At 49.4% G+C, this 19544-nt stretch overlaps 1 protein-coding gene across 2 annotated transcripts in view; it reads right to left on the reverse strand.

The window, feature by feature from the left end:
- The window catches only part of TRAF7 (TNF receptor associated factor 7), a 44689-nt gene that overhangs the window by 24400 nt on the left and 745 nt on the right, over positions 1 to 19544 (reverse strand). The window contains exons 1-4 of one of the 2 annotated variants that reach the window (XM_024212413.2): positions 13630 to 13773; positions 2713 to 2831; positions 2412 to 2469; positions 817 to 908 (exon numbers count right to left, since the gene is read on the reverse strand). In XM_024212413.2, the coding sequence (XP_024068181.1) occupies positions 817 to 908; positions 2412 to 2469; positions 2713 to 2793 (231 nt within the window). In that variant the 5' untranslated portion in view covers positions 2794 to 2831; positions 13630 to 13773. Of the gene's footprint in view, positions 1 to 816; positions 909 to 2411; positions 2470 to 2712; positions 2832 to 13629; positions 13774 to 19544 lie in introns of those variants that run through there. The other variant, XM_026650564.2, reaches the window with a different exon arrangement.

Below are 19544 nucleotides of genomic sequence, written 5' to 3' on the forward strand. Positions count from 1 at the left end.
ACGGGATGAATATGAAGCACAGCCCTTTGGCACAATCATGGCATGTCTAGCTCTGATTCTGGTTCCAGATTTTCATTCTCTGGTGAGAGGCCCCCTCTAGAGGTGCAAATAGGAAAAAGATGCTGTGGAAGTAGCTACTTATCCAACTGGTGCTGCCGGCAGCATTGAAAAGGGGCCTGGTTCAGACTGGCAGGCCTCAACTGGGACCCCAAAACCTTGAAAAACAGTTATGTTTCAAGCCCTTCTGCACCCTGGGTAACAAGTGACTCTCGGGGCAGAATGTTCCCAGACCGGGAGCTGCTGCCTGTGCACAAGCAGGTCTGTGGGCTTTGCAGCTGGTCTACATGGACATTTAGCAGGCACAACTTTGGCACCTGCTTTTAAAAATTAGGCCCATCGCCTCCAAAGCTCAGGCTGCAGTCTGAAGAGTCCCACGCATACATCTAACCCCAGCTACAAACTGACAGACACACAGCCTCGCAGTCTGAGCACCAGACGGGGCAGCCATGAACGCGGAGGTCTAATCCTGGCTCTGATATCGACCGTCAGCGAGCACCGTCACCTCTCTGCCTACCAAACAGGGACAACGATACTTACCTGCCCATCCCACAGGTCCCCGTCGCACCACTCGGTATCTCCATTAAACCAAGCAAAGCCAGACAGGTCTAGCTGTGCTACTGTCCTGCCCAGGAACTGCACATGCCCTGCTCGAGACTTGCCTGGCAGAGTGCTCTCAAAGTGGATAATCAGACAATGCGCTTCTCTTGTTACTCCCTGCGAGTGGGATCAGAAAGGTCACTCCTGTGCAATACGTACCATGCCATCGTCCTCGTCTCGCGGGGAGTAGGTGAGCGTGCTGGATGAGGAGGGAGTCCTACGGTGCTGCTTAAAGGTATTGGTCCCGTCAGCTTTAAAGCAAAAGAAACATTTCAGGTTTTTCGCTGCACCTTTAAGGAGCGAGGGCTCTCGAGGAGAAGCGGAAGAGAAGGAATAGGGATTTCCCCACTCTCCCCTGGAGGCCCCAGGAAGGGCTGCGCCATCAATACCTTATCACCAGTGCTTCCTTGAGGGGAGCTGGCCCAGCAGGAAAAATAAACGGACATTCTGCTAGAGCTATAGCCTTAAAATATTCTTAAAGGGAGCCTCCCCCCGTTGTAAACTGTTTATCTCAGGGGAGGTCTGGGTATCCCTTGGGCGCCAGGGAAGGCTGCTACAGCCGAAGTGGAGATGTTCATATAAAGATCAGCTTGTTACTAATTTACACTAAGGTTGTAAACGTAACTACTCAAAAGTCCGGAAATGCGACACCTTAACTCCGCCCTTTTGTGACTATGCATTATAACGTGAGTGTTCCTTTTACTATGTCATTTTCCCCTGTAGGAGAGTCTCAGCTTTGCTAAATCAAAAGCCATGTTGTCAAGACAAGCAAAGCCACTGGTCCTCTGTGAGGTCTATGTTCATGCCATGCCCCTCCCCCGTTTGGCTGGAGCCCTGTGAGGTGGGGTGTACGACCCCTTTAAGGGATAGTCTGGCGCTTACAGCCAAGACAGCGTGGGAGCAATCAAGGAGCACCCTTGCTCCGCCCTGGCACTGGGCTTTTTAAAGAGGAGAAGGGAAGCTGAGCACTCAGGGGACCAGAAGTCATGTTGGATGCTGTGGGTTGCAGGCCCCTGGACACCAGCCTGGCCTAGACTTCTGTTTGCTGACGGTAAGTTTGGTGGCTCTGACTCAAGGCTCTGAGATAAGGGCCTGATGCGCTCCTTCCCCAACCTGATGCCCACGGAAAAGCGAGAAAGCCTGCCTGCTTCCCAGAGCAGTAAGACCTAGGAATTCTGCCAGCTGGCGTAGGCTTGGGGGCCTTCTTAAAGGGGACTTTTGGTTGGGTGGTTGTGGACTCCCTTTCTTGGCTCCTGTGCACATTTTTTTTTTAAATGAAGAAAAAAGGGCAAGGGTTTATTTTTTTTTAAATGGGAAAAGTGCAGTCCCCCCCTTGCTGAACTCCAAACAACTTGAGGGGATGTTGCTCAACCTATCCAAAGTAATTCACGTTCGGGCAGAGAGCAAAGATGGAAAGTATCAGCCCTAACGGCAAGCGCTTGGGCGGGTCACGAGGAGGGGACCGGAACTGGAACGGGGGAGATAACGGACACTGCCGTGCATCCTGGACATAGCAGGGGCTTCCCCGCGGCACTGTGCAGTCTGATTGATTGGAAAGCATCTCCACGGACACTTATCTCTGTCCTGCCTGGTGATCAGAGCCCTACAATATGCCGGGCTGGGGCCGCACGTGACTTGTTGCTTGTCCCTCAGCGAACGCGCAGTGACTAGCTTTGGTTCCCTGCAATCTGTGCAGCGACGGAAGAATTCAATCGGAGCAGTAAGCAGCCCTTCCGGGGCAGCGAGACGCTCACCTTTCGTGATGGTGGTCACAGCGGAATAGGCAGGCCCAAAAGTTGTTTCCATTCTCGTCTGAAAGGAAGGCAGAATTAACGTCACCACGTGTCGATCTGGCACAGACTGGGGGTTGCTACTCAGCCAAGGTTGGTAAAATATACGAGAAGATTGCTAAGATTTTATTTGTGAAGATCGCAGCCCCAGTTGCAGCCCCAAATTTTCATTCATCATCTTTATTTTGTCCAAACAAAGAGGAGGGCGTAAGAGCCAGAAATACCCCTTTCCCCGCCCATTTCTCGCCCCTGCTCTGCTCCTTACCCCGTTAGTGTTCTCAGAAGTAGTGATGTTTGCTGCGCCACTGGAGAAGCGATTGTAGCGAGCGCTCTTATTTGAGCTCATAATCTAGACCAGCATTTATTAGTCATGGGAAGTTTGCTCTGGAAGAACAACAAAAAGTTGGAGGGTTGGTTATTTTTGCAGGGGCAGAGGAGGTCAGAAGAATGTCCCTCTTAGTCCTAAATCGTTCAACTCTGTGACTCAGCAAGGTCCACCAGGACATGTCTGGACTAGCATTTTCCAGATACATGGACTGAGCGTATAAAATAAGGGACAGTGGCACCATGCGATTACTTTTCTCCTCCCTCACCTATGGTGAAAGCAACAAAAACACTGGGAAGACAAAGACTTTGAACTGAGGAGACTGGTCCCAGGCTTAAAGGGGAAGCCTGTGTATTAAGGACTCTAACCTACCTGCAACATCCAGTGGGGTGAGAAAAACTGCTTGATCCAAATACTGGTTACTCGAATAAGGTTTAGGATTTAGACTGCGAGCTTACCTTTTATTGTCTTTGGTAACTACCTCTGACCTTTTATGCCTACCACTTATAATAACTGAAAATCTATCTTTCTGTAGCTAAGGCACTTATTGTAATGTTTTCTCTTAGCCAGGGAGTTTGTCTGAAGTGTGTGGGGAATCTGCTCAGGTTACAAAGGCTGGTGCATGTCCACTTTCCTTTGATGAAGTGGTGAGCTAATTAATACATTTGCCCTGCTCCAGAGAAGGACTTGGGAGGCTTGCTGGTGTTTCCCTAGGTACAGTTCAAGAGAGCATTCACACACCTTAGCTGGGTGCGTCTCTGCATGCTGGTGGCTGAGTGATCACAACGCCTGGAGGGGCTCGCTGCTTGGCACTAGCAAAGCATTGTGAGAGACAGCCCAGGCTGGAGAGTTAAGGGGGCACAGCGGTCCCACAGTCCCAGGCTGCACCCCAGGGGTCCCGTCACAACCTCCAAAGCCACCTTTCTAGCACATGGCAAAAACTCCATATTCAATCACAGCCAAGAGCTTTTATAGGTGAGGGGTCAATTCTCCCATTTCCTCCCTTCAAGGCCACCCAACGTCCAAACAAGGGCTGGCCACAGTTCCCTTGGCAACCTGGCCACATCACTCTGAATCACGGTTGGTGGCATGGAACCAATTCATTGTTTTAGCAAATTCCATAGTAAAAAGAGAATGTTATGAAGGTATTTGTCCATCTTTTTAATATCATTATTTCTGACAGGTTTGACCCAAACAAACCCTTTGGGAGCTTACAACTCACAGCACTGCCCTCATGGTTTTGGCTCGATAGTACACAATAGCCAGGCTTCTTAATGTCGGGCTGGAGTCCTGGTTTGTTATTGTAGGGTCGGCCAGGAGTCCTGGGTCCCGATCCTGGGATGAGTCTCTTGTGAGCAGATCCTGATGCTCAGCTGCATGCCACTGACTTCAGTGGACTCCATGTGGGCGTGGTTCTCACCCTGCACACGTCAGGCCTTGGTGTGTAACAGTAGGGCAGCTCATGTGTGGGTTTTTGTTTAAACAGCAAAGCCCAGCCAACAACCAGCAGACACTGAGCTGTTTCTTTGGCGGGTTCATGTAAAGAAATGCAGGAACACTTTTGGTGACCGAGATGGGGAGAGGGTGGAGCAAATGAAGAGGGAGTCCTCCTTAACTGGTATTTCTGAGCCCGCTGTTCAGAACGATCACAATGATATTGAATCTCCTCACCTAAAGTAATGCAGCATTTCCTCTCTCGGCCTAGGGGAGGTGACATCTTCCAGGCCCACAATCTCGCAGTATAAACAGGCACACCAAGTTGCTACAAGACCCCCATCCCAAATTCTATTCAAAACAACTGACTGGTGTGGAACAGACACACGTTAAGTAGGAAACACAAGTGCCTGACATGAACTGGGTGTCTGAGGCCATTGGGAATGAGATGCAGAGCCTGCCACCTCTAGCTCACCCGTTCAGATTCAGACCAGGGCTTGTGGAGAACGTTAGTTCCCCATCTGATGGCTATTTGGAGGCTTCCCAGACTACAGAGAAACCCTGCAGTATTGTACGTTAATTGCTCCAATGATGGAAACTTCAGTGTGTGGGGCCATTACAGAGCAATACCATGGAACACCCATAGGGGTCACTCAGTCCAGTTTTACATCACAGCAATTTCAGGAAAGCAGACAAAGATTCACGGGGCCCAGGAGACAGAGCTCCCCTCTTGAGTTTCCCCTTCCTTGTCAAGGCTGAGGTGCTTTGGGGATGGACCACGCAGAGAAGCTTGCATTCCTGTATCTGCTCAGTGGATAAAGAGGGGACCGCTGAATTTGAAAGGCAAGACGCTTACCCAACTGTTTGTACATAGTTATCCTTTGGAACTCACTGCCACTGGATAACAGAGTCCAAGAGCTTAAGAGGATTCAGTGCATGATCAGACATTTGTACAGAGAAGAACATCTGCAGTTCAACTAGACAGGACAAAAACAATTCAACTAAACAGGGAGCCGAACCCTCCTATTTCAGGGCACGAGCCAACACTAACAGATAGGGAGAAACATCTGCTGTGGCCAGCTATTGCATATTTGGCCAGCACAGTGTTTCTGGTCCATTTCCCCCAAGCAGCTGGCGCTAACCACTAAAGATGAGACTGCACTAGACAGACCCCTGCCCTCGCAGCTCCTTCCATTCAGGACTTCAGTTTCTAGGACTCTGAATGCAGCCTCTGCACTAGGTCAATGTAAGCTCTTTGGGGCCGGGGCGGTCTCTGTGCTGGGTTTGTACAGACTGCCTCGCGTGCTACCACCACACGCCCAACAACCGAGTCTAAATTCGCGCTTACAGATTTCTCTACGCGCCCGAGACTACGCCGGCAAAGCTATGTCCCCGTAGAGGCAGTCTGCACCAGCGGAAAGGGCTTCCCCTCGGTGCAGGAACACCGCCTCTCCGATTAACACAGCTGCATCTACACTTGGGGTTAAGTTGGCATAACTGTGTCAGTCAGGGGGTTAGTTTCTTCACACCCCTCACCTCATCCGAACTGTTAAGTGTAGATCAGGCCTCACAAGCATGACAATCATGCCGGGCCATGTTTTATGTTAAACATTCTGCTGGTGAGCCAAAAGGACACCACTCAGCCCCGCCTGACAGGACACACTGTACAGTTTTTAGGTTCCATGTTGCACAACTGTCCAATATTCACAGTACAATAGTTCAGTCCTGGGAAAAGAATTGTTCCCTAGAACTAAACTTTTGGAACAGGCTGTGGTCGGAGAAAGCAAGAAACTGTTTTAAAAAGCCATCGTGGGATAATATTTTCCATTTCTTTGGAAGCAGTGCACTGGCCACGTTCAAAGGCCACATCCCGTAGGAGATGTTCAGCGTTACTGGCGCGGCCTCGAGAACAGCGCGGCGCTGCTTCAATCCAGAGCTGAGCAGAGTCAAAGCCATGCTGCACAGCACAAAGAGCCTGGCAACTGGTCAGGAGTATCTTTGTAGAGAACAAAGAATGGGAATAACTAATATGGGCTTGTGGCAAGGGCACAGGGCTGGGACTCAGCAGACCAGGGCTCAATTCCCCCCTCTGCTACCGACTCTCTGCGTGCCCTTGGGCAAACCACTGACTCTCTCTGGCCAGTCGGCTCAGAGCGTCCTTCTCCCAGAGTTCACAATCTCTTCCTATGTAGCTGTACAGTGCCTAGCACAATGGGGCCTCTGGTGCTACTGTATGAATAACTGCTAATGCAAACACATGCCCCCTCCCCATTGCCCAGGCCAGGATACCGCCGTGCCCATTTCCAACCATTCCCATCGCCACCCCAGCCCCACTGGCAGCCAGGATGCCAGCCCTAGTGCAGACAGCTGAGCACCCCCTGCGATTTAGGTTCGGCTCAGGTGCGTTTGCGCTGCCCCCCCAGAGTCCCAGCGCATTGCACGAGCCCCAGCAGAGAGGGCCAGGATTCAATGGGCAATCGCCCTGCAGGAGTGGTTACAGGGGAGCTGGGTAGGGGCTTGGCACCCAGGAAGTGCGGCAGTTGGTGTGGTGTTTTGGCAAGCAGGAAGCAGTTGAGATTCTTGCTGTTGGGGAGGGGAGGTTTCTCCTTTCCCCCACCCTTTAGGGCAGGAGCAGAGGGGACTTAAATTTGGGGGAAAGGAGTTGAACTTGTGATTCCTCACCCTAGGAAACCTTGGCAGCATCTACCTGCTCCCTGCCCTCTCCCTCCGTTCCAGCGCCCACCACGTCATCCTGCAGCAGGGGAGCAGCTCTCCTGCTTGATGTTCCTCCCCCAGCGAGCGGAGCGAAGAGAGCGGACATTGAAGGTGTTCTCGTTAGGCTCAGAGTGAACAAAGACCCCCCTGAGATGAAGAGAGGCAATTTGCCTCTTCAGGGAATGTTTCAGGCTGTGTGCAGACTCAGGCGGACTCCATTTCACGCTCTCTCCCATGGAAGGGTTTCTTTGCCACCATACGGGATGGTGACTTCACAAAGGAAAGGGAAGCTCTGGTTCAGGGGAACAGGGATGGACTAGTCAAAGGAGGGACAATTAGGGGCAATCTGCAGTCCTGTAATTGCATGACATGTGGGGTCCCGGTTCCCTGTCCTCTCCAGATGGCAGCATGTAAGTGTTTAATTCTAAAGGGAGCTGAGCAGGTACATTAAGGATGGGGAAAGTGCACACCCTCTTGGGGGCTGATCCAAAGCCCATTCCAATCGGCGGAAAGACGCCCATTGGCTTCAGTGGCCTTTAGATCCAAGCCCCCTGAGCTAGGCAGCCGAGAGTCGGCTTCAGGTCTTCCCTGAACAGCAAAGCAGCGCCATGCAAGCAACGGGCAGGATGCTGAGTGGAGTATCGGCTGCTCACAGAACAGCAACAGCCACAACTCAGATTTATATCATCTTTCATCCCAGCCTACGTTAACCACCAGACCTAGGAATCACTTCACCAAGTCCTGAAATGCAGCCACCTCTAAAAAGCAGCCACCTTACAGAACAGTTGCTGGACTGACAAGAAAGCACATCCCAGCCAACGACACCTGAGGAATTCCAGGGAGGCCGAATGTCAAAGACTCAAGCTGGAATTTGCTTAGGCCACTAGGGTTAGCACCTTTCGACTCTTGCAAAAATGATCATGGGATCTTGGATGGCCACAAGCGGGCAGGACTTTGATTTTACATCTGAAAGCCACATCCTCCTCACGCCAAGCAGGGGCAGTGAATCAATTCTAGCCCAGAAGGAAGAGCACCCTTGATGAATCTGCAGCACTTCCCTACAGCACACTGCACTTTCCTCCTCCAAGCATAGTTGAGGAGGACAAAAATCACATCCTGAGGAGGTGTGAGTGCCGGCTGCCCCAATGACGCATTAATGCCATGACGTAGTCTGTGTTATACAAAATACGTGCACGCCGTGATCCCGAAGGAAGCCTTCAGAATAAAAGATGTACAGGGAATAACAATATCCTTCTCAGCTGCTTAGAAAAGCAAGTGGCCTTAGATGTCCACTCAAGCAGCCCCCTCACATCTCCACAGAGAAGGCCCCGGAGTCCTCGTTTTTGGAGACCCTCTCTGAGTTTTCCAATCCAGGATTTTATAGGGTCAGCTCCCACAAGGGCAGCGGGTATCCAACCAACGGCTGCAGGGGAAGGGACAGCTCCATTTTGCACCAGAAAACCAAGCAAGTATCAACCGGTCACGTGGCCAGGGGCCATAGCTAGTGGCAAAGGCCTTGGGGTCACACCTTAGGAAAGGGGCAGGCCTGGGAGGACAGCGAGCCAGCCTGACCAGATCCAGAGATCTGAAGAGCTCCTCTGCCATGCAGCTTATTTTTTAAAGCAGCTTCTCTGTTTTTGCCAAGAGAAAATAAAAAAAAAAGCGGAAGCAGTAGGGCCAGCCTTTCACTAAATCACATGACTGACAGTAAGCAGATGCAGTGAGGGAGGTGGGCTGGATTCAAGTACTCACACTGAACTTTTAGGTGCCAGAATTCCTGCCTAAGTGACCCAGCCAAGAAATCTGGGTCTGGCTGCCAGCTCACAGGGACTGCGACCCTGTCTCCGCAGAGTCAGAATTTCCCACACTACCCTTCCCAAGCCAAGATGCCTCAACCCTGCTCCGGAGGAGCAGCTCCGTGTAAGAGGGGAGCGTGTTCCCTAGGGCCAGTCTAGCCTTTGGCCTCTCTCTCATGCACCTGCCTACAAGGCAGCGGGAAAGGTGAATCTGCTCATTTCCAGGGATGTCTCTCGTTTCGGTCCCTGAGCGCCACACAAACCTGGCGTCCCGTCCCCTCCCTTTCACTGGGGAGGCCAGGCCTAGGAAGAGCCATTTACCCAAGGGAAGGAATCCCCCAGCATTTCCATCCTCCTGCATGAACGCAGTTCTGTTTCTCTTTCTGGGTCTCCGCCCCAACTTGTGCTCCGTGTTTGGGCCATAGGAGGCTGAGAGGCATGATGGCAGTGATGGGTTTTGTGATGTGGAGACTTCCACTGAGGTGGGACAGAACCCCTCCAATGCATTTCCTTAGATACAGAATTGCACCTAAGAAGAAGGACCTGGTTGATGGGACGCCTCGTACTGCAAAATGTCTGGTACTTGCCAAGGAATCTACAACCACCTCCCAACCTTATGTGCGGAATGGTCCATACAGTCCAGTTAAGAAGCCCCATATGTGTATCTTTCTTCCTCCCCGCTCCCAGCTTCATTGGGGTTGTCTCTAATCTATGCAATGCTGCTGCAATCATACCAAGGAGGGCTGTTTGCTGGCTCCATGCACTGGCTAACGGTGGCGAGGATGGACATGGGGGGTGGGGGAGTGTCTCTTACTGTATCTTGCGGGAGCCCCTGAGGCGTAGAATTTCTTTAGTTCATAGCAGGTATTTTAATGACAAACATCACAAACTTCTGCAAGTCTGTACAAGAGGGTTACACATTCTTTAGCTTATCTGCACAGCACCTAGGAAAGAATATTACAGGGCAGAGAGAGGGCAACAACGTGAAATAAATGGTGAGCGGGTCCAACAGTCAAGCATGCTGGGCCAAATGCAGACGGAAAGGGAAGGACGTGTTTGGAGTGGGGGACAAGTTGATGGGGAATCGGTAACTACACGTATCTCCCAGGTTCTGTCACATTCCCTCATCCCCTGAGGCAGTTGTTGGGTGGTCAGTTAATCCACATAGAATCTGCCAAAAGCAACAGAGAGTCCTGTGGCACCTTTAAGTCTAACAGATGTATTGGAGCATAAGCTTTTGTGGGTGAATGCCCACTTTGTCGGATGCATACATCTGTTAGTCTTAAAGGTGCCACAGGACTCTCTGTTGCTTTTTACAGATCCAGACTAACACGGCTACCCCTCTGATATATAGAATCTGCCGTCATGAGTTGAACTTTTTCCACTTTGCCAAGCTGCAGTAAGAATGGGTTGTCTGTGTTTTACTTCCAGGCCAAAAAACATTGTCTGATGGAAAGCTGAAAAGCCACCTTCTGTTGAGAACTGGCTCTTGGATTCAAGGGAGGGCATCCCTCTAGACAGACTGGTTATAACAAGCAGGAGGCCAGCTTTGTGGATTTTGAACGTCTCTGGGGATATCACACCTTCTCTACTTGACAAAGAATTCTGGACACCGGAAGACAGAGTCACACTTCAGGGCTCAGCAGACGCTTTTCTCTCTCTCTCTCAGCCTTTAACTGTGTGTATGCGACAGAGACAGCCCTAGAAATTGCAATTCTATGCACAGAGACAGCGCAGCCATCAGCAGTGTGAGCCTCCTTCCACTGTCAATGGGTCACAACTTCTGCCCTGGAGGGGACTCTGTCTCTCTACAACTGTGAGAGGAGTTCAGTCTCTATGGCTTATTCAATCCTTGACTGGTACAAAAGCAGGCAAGGACAGCCTTGTGGCTAAGGCACAAAGGAGACCAGATTCATGGGGTCTACTCCTGGCTCTGCCACAGTCTCACCAGGCGACCTTGGGAGAGTCACCTCACCTTTCTGGGTCTCAGTTTCTCCATGTGTAAAATGGGGATAACAATACCCACCTCACAGGGGCTGTGAAGCTGGATTAATAGATTGTTAAATCCAGAAGAGACCATTATGATGATCTAGTCTGACCTGTACAAAACAGGCCAGAGAATTCACCAAGTGATTCCTGCAGCAGCCTGTAACTTCTGGTTGAGCTACTGCAAGTCTTTAGAGAGTCTAGAAAGCGCGTTGAGATCCGCCAACAGACTGTGCTGGAGAAGTGCAAAATATTGTTAACAGAGGTACAATAAAAGGGGCCCCGGTTACTGCCATTCAGGACGGCAGGTTTTGTAGCACTGGTCTCTGTTCTTCAGAAACAGAATCAGCCTTTCGAGTCTATGTATGTTCTTTTGCTGGGCTCAGACATCATGCTTCTTCTCTGAGCCCCTCTGGAGTGGTTTTCCCCTTCTAGAAAATAATCAGCTTTAGTTATGGACAAACTATTTTGTTTTAAAAACGGAATCAATAACTTTGACACATTCTTACAACTGGATCAAAAATCATTTTCAGGGGGCTAAAGCATCTAGTTTTTCCTTAGATCACATCACAGCTTAGATCAGAGGTCAAGGGTCACAATCAATCTTGAAGCATTGAAAAAACAAAAACTCTGCTTCACCATGCTTTCTCCTGACTTAATTTTAGGAAACCTGGGGGGGGGGGGGGGGGGGAAAAACTTCCCCTAGTAAACAGACTTTTCTGACTGCATAAAACTCAAAGGGCTAGACTTTCAGAAGGGTCCAGCGTCTACAACTGGGGCCACATTTTCAAGAGTTCAGCTTGAATAAGTGGCCAGACTGTCAGAGGAGATCAGCACGCTGCAGAACTCTCTTGTGTTGTATCCTATAGCACATCTAGACCCTTTTTTGGAGGTGTGCATTTTTATCAAGTTACATCCTACAGGCCCAGTCTTGCAGCTCTCACTATTGAGAGACAATGACCCCAGTTTCAATGGAAATCAGGGCTTCAAAATCAGAGCATGACCATGAGAGATGACATTTAAAAAGCAGACGACAGAATTAAAAATCACATCACAATTGGCACTAATTGGTCCCACAATTCACTTTAAGAAATCTGAAGCCATTTTCAGTTACCAAGGGCTCTCCAGAGATACGTCCGACAGGCCATTACCGATTGCAGACCAGTCCCAGCGCTGTCGTAATTAAATAAACCCTAATGCTCAATTTAGTACTTTACCTAATAACACAGAACACGTACACAGCATTTTCCATGTTCAGAGTTCTGCAGATGTACTAGCTAAGCCTCGCCATACCCCAGAGATGTAGGTAAGTATTCTTCCCATTTCACAGGTGGGTTAAACTGAGGCACAGAGTGGGGAAGTGCTTTCGGCATAAGATCATGCAGCAAGTCAGCAGCAGAGCCAGGGTGTGGAGGAAACCACCCCAACCTCAGCCCTGGTGGTGTTGTATATGTGCACAAGAAATACACATCTGAAACAAAGCACAACTGTCTACTCTGGGCAGGATGTCAGAATTAGCTGACCAACCCAGAAGTCGTGATAACAGACCCAGGAAACTACTGTACAAACACAGACCCTGACCTCATCCCCTACACTTCTCACTTCCCCAGCTCCCACAATTCATACACAGGCTCCTCAAATATTCTGTGGCAGAGGAATTTGCCTGTGAAAAAGCAGCAGCGAAACAGAAGCTAATCTGTCCTCCGTCAATCAAACCTTTGGTGTTTGACTCACATTGGTTGCAGTGGATTTAAAAGCCAGCTTTCACTTGAATTGTGAAGGGATTTAAACACCACCAAATACCCAGTGGTAAAGTTTAATAAGTGATCAAAGAAATCCCTGTCAATATCAAGGGAACTGTTGCCAAGTGGTAGAAAACCTGCCGCACCCTGGACACTAAAATCAGCACATTACATTCTGCCTTCCTAAAACTCCCCCCGATTGGATAACTTTTTCTTCTTTACCTCCTGTCCTAAACTGTTGTGTACTGCTATTGTCCGCTGTTAAACAGCCACTATGTTCCATCCTAATGGTGGCTGCATTCCTCTGGCAGGGTCCAGCAATTCCATATGGGGATTCTTCTGGCTGAAAGGCATTCCGAGAAACACAAGCCATAATCTCTACCCAAACATATGTAGCGTCCATTTTTTTTTACACCACTTTGAAATTGGATGACTTGCTTTACGCATGTTCTGGGTGCATCTGGTTTGCTTTAAAGACTCATCTGAAATATGCCAACCATTGCCCCCCTACTAGAAATGTCACAAAAGCAATGAGAAGAGAAAAATTTCAGTGTGTGTCAGTTGTCTGCTCATATTACTACATCTCCCTGAACTTTGCTGCTTAAAACAGAAACAATCAGATGCAATGCAAGCCAGCCAACACTACTGCTAGAGAAACTTTCAACCAGCATCAGAGCAAAGGAAATAGAGACTACGGATAGCAGGGATTGGAACGGGTCGCAAAAGATAGCCATAAACAGACCTAGGAACCCCGAGAAAATGTACCAAAGCCCATACTAATGACCCGTTCAAACGTTTCTTTTAATAACACAGAGCACTTTACAGTGGAGTGGCATTTTTAAGAGTAGCTGACATACAAGACCTCCTTAGTTAGCATTTGTGACACGTTTTGGAAATGTAGATTCCCCCGATCACTGCACAGGAAAGGGTTAATGACACATCATGGTGACCTTATATACCAGCACATTCAGATATCTTAAGGTATTGCAATTAGGTGCAGGCGAAGGGTAACAGCCACTTTAGCTCCATTCAGCTTCCTTACTCAGCTTTGCATACAGTTATGAACACGCAGAACGCTTCCCTCACTTGTCACTGATTACTAAAAAACAACAGCCACCTTCCGACTGTGCTTCAAACAGAAACTCTGCCGACATGCACAGGACACGCCTTACACAGGGCTTTACCTTGCACGAAATTCACTCGGGCTAGTCAAGCTGGAAGCAAGAAGCAAAGCTGGCCAAGTAGCTCCCAGGACAAAGTGCTCCAGCTCCAGGCAGACTTTTACTCTTTCAAAATGTCTCTTCCACTATCTGTGTGCGTGTCTGTGTGTATCGCTGGCTCTTAAGTGATGTAAACAGAAAGGCATGCAGAGAAGTGGGTGATATGTAAATTCAGCTGGAAAATCCCACAGCTCAGCCAATCCCAACTCTCCATTTCGGCTTTGTCCGGGTTGTTCTCTGAGTCCAAAGAGATTTAGACTAGCAAGGAAAACCCTCCCCACACAGGGATTTACTCTGGCCTGACAAACCTCCCAGGAGAGGTTAGTACATACAGTGCTCGCTCCAGAGGGATTTTAGAACTGGGCCAAAGAAGGGCAGAAATCCTCAAACTCCTCATAGCGTTTAGCAGTTTAATAAACTGCAGCTCACGGTTTGCAGCCCTGCCCCAGGGAACGCTGGGGTGACTGGAATTGTTGTGATCACAAAGAGCCCTGTTACTGAGCGGAGAGCCTGTCCCACGAGCTAGAGCTCAGGAGAAGGCTCGCTGGAGTTACAGGTCTGTGAAACTGCTCCAGTGAGATAAGCATCAGGTTGTAGGATTTTAGGTTTGTCCCGGCTGCAGCCAGTGATCTCCAAGGGGAAACACACGCGGCCCTTTCTCCATCGCTTTCAAATCAACCCCCTAGTTATGTTTTATCCTAGCTCCTAAGAGTCACTGTTGACTCAGCTGTAGCCCACCGGAGGTTAAGGGGAAGAGGTCAGTTTGCAACACCCAAAATGAACCAAAACTCTGTCGGTGACATTTGGACGAACACGCAGTTTTTGGCTTTGTGTTTTAAATTGGTGGTGGGATTTTCAGATGTGCCCTGCACTGGCCTAACACAGCTCCCATTTAAAGCAACGGAAATTTTACCCTTGACTTCAGTGGGAGCCGAGCTAGGCCGGGGGGGGGGGGGGGGGGGGGGAGGGGCATTTGAAAATTCCTCACTCAAACCTTCGGATGCACTTATACCCCACTGAGACCCCCAACGCCGCAGTGACGGGACTGTGCCTGTTCGGGAAACCGAGCAGGCCCAGATCCCTTGCCCAAAGAGAACAAAGTGACGTCCGAGCGTGTGGGAAGCAGCGTAAAAGGGTGAAGAGCAAACCGGGTTTTTAAATGCTGCTTGTTTTCGTAATCGAAGGGTGCAGAACTAAGACTGGGAAGGATCTTCTCCCCTGCGTCCTTCGGATGACACGGACGGAGGAGATGTGTGTGTTTGACCGGGGCCATAAGCAGTCTGAAAGACTAACATTATCCTAGTGGAAGATGTATAGATTTGAAAGCCAGAAGGGACTGTTAAGATCATACATAATAAAAAAGGGCTTGATCCTGAGGGTGCTGGGCACCCACAGCACACCCCAAAGTCAACTGGAAGTTGCAGGACGCTCAGCACCACTCAGAATCAGTCTCAAGTAAACAATCCCTTCTGCTGTAATTCCCCTCCAGCTCGTCACATGACACAGCTTCCTGCAGCGCGCGGCCTAGCCACGGGCAGTTGCACAAGCAAGAACAAACTGAACAACCTCCCAGACCTCTTGCCTCTGGGTTTCTCACTCCTGCAGTACGAACGCAGCGTTGATGGCTGTCCAGCGTGGCTGTGGAGGAGTTAATACAGGTACTACTGTGACCTAACACCACCACATCTCTTACGCTTCCTTTCTGGAGCTATTTTCACTCACTGAACGCTTACACCTACGCCTTTGTGCACCGGTTTGGCCTTGGTTGCTCAACACCACTTAGGAATATTTCACCAGAGAGAAACTGATCTTCACCTTTTCCTAGCCACACCCTGCTGGGGCATTTTATTTGCAGCTGAGCAAGATCAGCCACAGTGCAGAGCACTCCAAAAAGCGAATCCAGCCCTTTCCAGATTGTCATATTTGAGTTTACTGTGGCATTCCTCAGTCTGATTCTGGGAAATACTGGAGTAAGCGCCATCCCCACCGCATGGGAGTGAAGGCACTGGGATTGGAGAGCTGTGATCTATTTCCTCTGCCACCGATTTCCCATGCGTCCTTGGGCAAGTCACTTCATCTCTCTGGGCTCAGTTCCTCACTGTCAAATACCAAGCCCTTTCTCCCAACTTGTTCATTTAGGTTCTAAAATCTCTGGAGCAGGGCCCGGTTCTTACTATATACATGTGCAGCACCTAGCACAATGGAGCCCCATTTTCAGTTGGGGCCTCTAGCCACTCCGGTAATACCATGAATAATGATAACTGCGCATTTCTTTAAGTGGTAACTGCTGAATATGTTCCAAAGAGCTGACTGCACCATGCACTCAGCTCAGTGCTTCTCCAATGATGAGCAACGGTATAGCTACAGATAGGTTAAACACATGTAATGGGATGGATTGGTAAGGAAAGGGTTAATCCTGCTCTGCCCAGATCTTTGCCTTCACGGTAGGGATTGTTACTGAGCAGAACAGGGCTGGGCTACAATGGAGCAAACTCCTTTTCTGGGGCGGGGACTAAGAGTGTCTGGACTCAGACTCCGGCAATGTGGAGCCCTTTACGCTGGGCCCAGTGAGCCTTGGCTGCAAGGAACCCTTTGCCTCCCTTCCTCAGAACTCCAAAGGTGTGAGATGTTCCTCCTCCCCCCGCCCCCTCCCACCCCCTGACTGTCACGGAGAGCCACAGTCTGCTCCAAAACCCCGCAGAATTCCTGCTGGGGACAAACTGGGCAGATGAAGGCCCAGGGAGGAACCTGTAACAGAAAGAGATTCTTTAGCAAGTTACTGTATGCGGCTGCAATCTCCTATTTAAAGAAAGTGTATCCAGGCTTCTGCTAGTCCTGGCAGACTCGCAGAATAGCAACCTTGGCATGTTCCAAGAGCTGCACGAATGCTAACTAATGGGGACAAAACTCCCAGCTCCTGCCAGTGGATGAAGGAACCCACTGTTGCGATTTGCTAAGGGTGGATTTTAAACAGCAATTATTTTGACAATGGAGGAACTTGGAGCTGAATTTATTTTTAAACGTTCAAGCTTGTCCCAGTTGCTGACACCTACATCAGTGAGCCCTTCATGCTTTGGCTAGGTTCCGCTGCCCCTACATTCCTGAGCCGTTCATCTGCCTCGGACAGGGAGAGTGCCAAGGCTGGACGAATGGGCGAGCAACACGTGCGCAAAAGAGGTTTCTGGGCATAGGATTTAAACTGAAACTTGTAAGTGACAAGTGCTGACCAGTGCAGAAATTATGTCAGGTAGACCTGGTGCAGGAAGCAATGTCTTGCAACCCACACTTCCTCGATTCCCTGCAGAATCCCATAAGGCCCTGCCGGAAACCAGCATCATTTCTCAGCGCTCTCTGCTATGAGCAGCATCAGGAGCATGTCAACAAAGCATCCACAACCCAGCCGTCTATATTCCTGGGTAACCCTTCCAGCCATACGTCACAAATGTTTGATTAGCTACATTCAGCTTTTCCCAGAGAGCTTGGGATCAAAATCTTCACACTTGGGTGTGGAAAGTTAGGCCTGAAATCGACATTACGGCAACTAACCAAGTGGCAACGTTTTCAGAGGTGTCAAGATCCCGCAGCACCAGTTGAAGTCAACATCAACCCTTTGATGGGGGCCAGTGGCTCACTCTATTTCAGACATTGCAATAGCTGCTAGGTCCAGAATGGTTTTCCTCTGTGAGGAGTGCGGCCTATTGCAGATTTACAGGTTTTACAAACGATTTACCAGACAGTCACTCCTGTTACCCCATACACACTTCGGCATGCCTACTGCAGGCACATCCAGTGTCTGAACCAATGCCCATTGTACTAAACGGGAGGGTCTCCATTGACTTCAATGGACATCAATCAGGCCACGGATAGGTTTTATTTTTATATGCATTTTTTATCCTTATTCAGAAAATTGCCCTGTTAACCCCCCCACTCCCCATGGAAGGTAGATATCTATACACAAGAATTATTTAAAATCCCCATGCCAACTGAACAACCCTATGCAGTTATGTATGGAAATGTATATAAATATTCACTGTCATACATATGGATAGAAATCAATTCCTAGCCTACTTGGGCATGCATGCACAGAGAGGCAAGTAGTTAACACATATTTCCGTTCCTTCATCTCACCTGATGCGTGAGAGAGATTTTGGCACAGCTGTGCTTCCGGGCAGTAATACCCATAGGGGGCCAAGAAACTCCAAGAGAATCTCTCTGCATTCTTCTGCTGGGGAGAAATTGCAGAATGAAGCAAGGACCCTGCAGGGACACTGGTCTATGGGCATGGAGGTCTTGTGTGCCCCCTCACCATTACCTGGCAACACAACTCAGTCCTCAGCTAGTGTCAGTGGGAAACTCTCCAGAGCCAGTGGGGAGGGGAAGAAGGGCAATGCACAGTCCCCCTGCCCACTTCCCTCAGACAGAGGCTCGTCCAGAGAAGCAGGTAGGGATGCTGCCCTGGAGATGCCTGATCTTCTTGCCCCCATTCTGCACGGCGAGGGTAACCAGGGCACAGTCTGGCCCTCACCCACTTATACAGCCCTTCCATCCCGGAGCGCGTCGCAAATGTAACCAAACGATACTCCAGCACTACACAGAGACTGCTCACCCAGCAGCCATTCTATGCTGAAACATGACAGGTACTTACCACCAATGCTAATCAGGTTAGGACAGAGGTGAATTGAAACTGCACAGGGACTTTAAGGAGAAAAACTGAAATTACCAGAGCAGAAAGGAATGATTTGGTACCATGTTCAAAGTTCAGAAAATACATTAATGCCACACAGGAGTTCTTTGCAGCGTAGTTCATCTCCACAGGGAGAACACAGTAACCTGCTCCTTATTTGTTACATGTGCATCAAAAGCTGTTGTCTACACTGATCTTTCCTTTCATGTCTATCAGCATACAGCAGACAGGTTCCTGATTAGTGGCTTACAATGGGATCCCAGCATGAAGGCAAGCTGAATTGAAAGAGAGCCCACGCTTCACAGCTCCACAGAACAAAAAAGATCAGTGGGCTGAAATCTGATCAAGTAGGAAAAAGTGGCCCTGGTCACATGGGCGGCAGCGAGAGGTTGGCATGAAAATCAAGCTGAACTGAAGAGCCAATCTGAGATGAAAGATTCAAAGAGCAATTTTCTACTCTGCCCCAAAGAGGACGCTCTGTAACCAAAATATCCTTGAGAGGCAATTGCAGAATCTTACTACTAAATGCACATAGAGAGGCAAGTAATGGGAAAGCTAAGGGCACAAACCTGGAGGAAATGTGGTTATTAAGATGATCAAGAGAAATAGAGGACAATCAGCAGCATATGCCCCGGGTAGGACATGCAACACAACTAGCCAATATAGATTTGAAATGCACTGTATGATAAAGAAGTACATAAAATAGCACCTAGCAGAGAGAAGGTATTGAGATAAGAGATACGGAGAGCGAGAGGCAGCCAAGACTTATTGAGGCCTATGTCCCATAAGGAGACCTGGCTCTATTGTGCGCTGGACAGTCACCATCCCCCTTTGGGATTTAACAAATTATTTAACTTTTAATAAAAGACAAGGAAACAACAATCAAGAGAGCCATCCCAGAGAGCCATTTGCATAGCTTTATCTAGTGGCCAACTGCACCTCCACACAGCTGTCAACCAGTTAACTAAACACAGGTGCAGCATAGAACAGCTGTTGCAATAATGTGTCACGCTTGTCATTCCCAGGCAAGGCTAACTAATAGGAGTGCAGACACCCACATTGACCTCACAGTGTAACCCCCGTGCATAGAGGCCAACAGCCTCTTAACCCTTGAGGTGCTGAGCTTCTTCCATGAGCTCCCGCAGCAGACCCTGCACCAAGCAGCAAGCCCGGCCGCCCCCGTGCAGGGGAGATC

The sequence above is a fragment of the Terrapene carolina genome, unplaced genomic scaffold (assembly GCF_002925995.2).
Source record: "Terrapene carolina triunguis isolate 2854851 unplaced genomic scaffold, T_m_triunguis-2.0 Scaffold93, whole genome shotgun sequence".
Classification (NCBI taxonomy): Eukaryota; Metazoa; Chordata; order Testudines; family Emydidae; genus Terrapene; species Terrapene triunguis.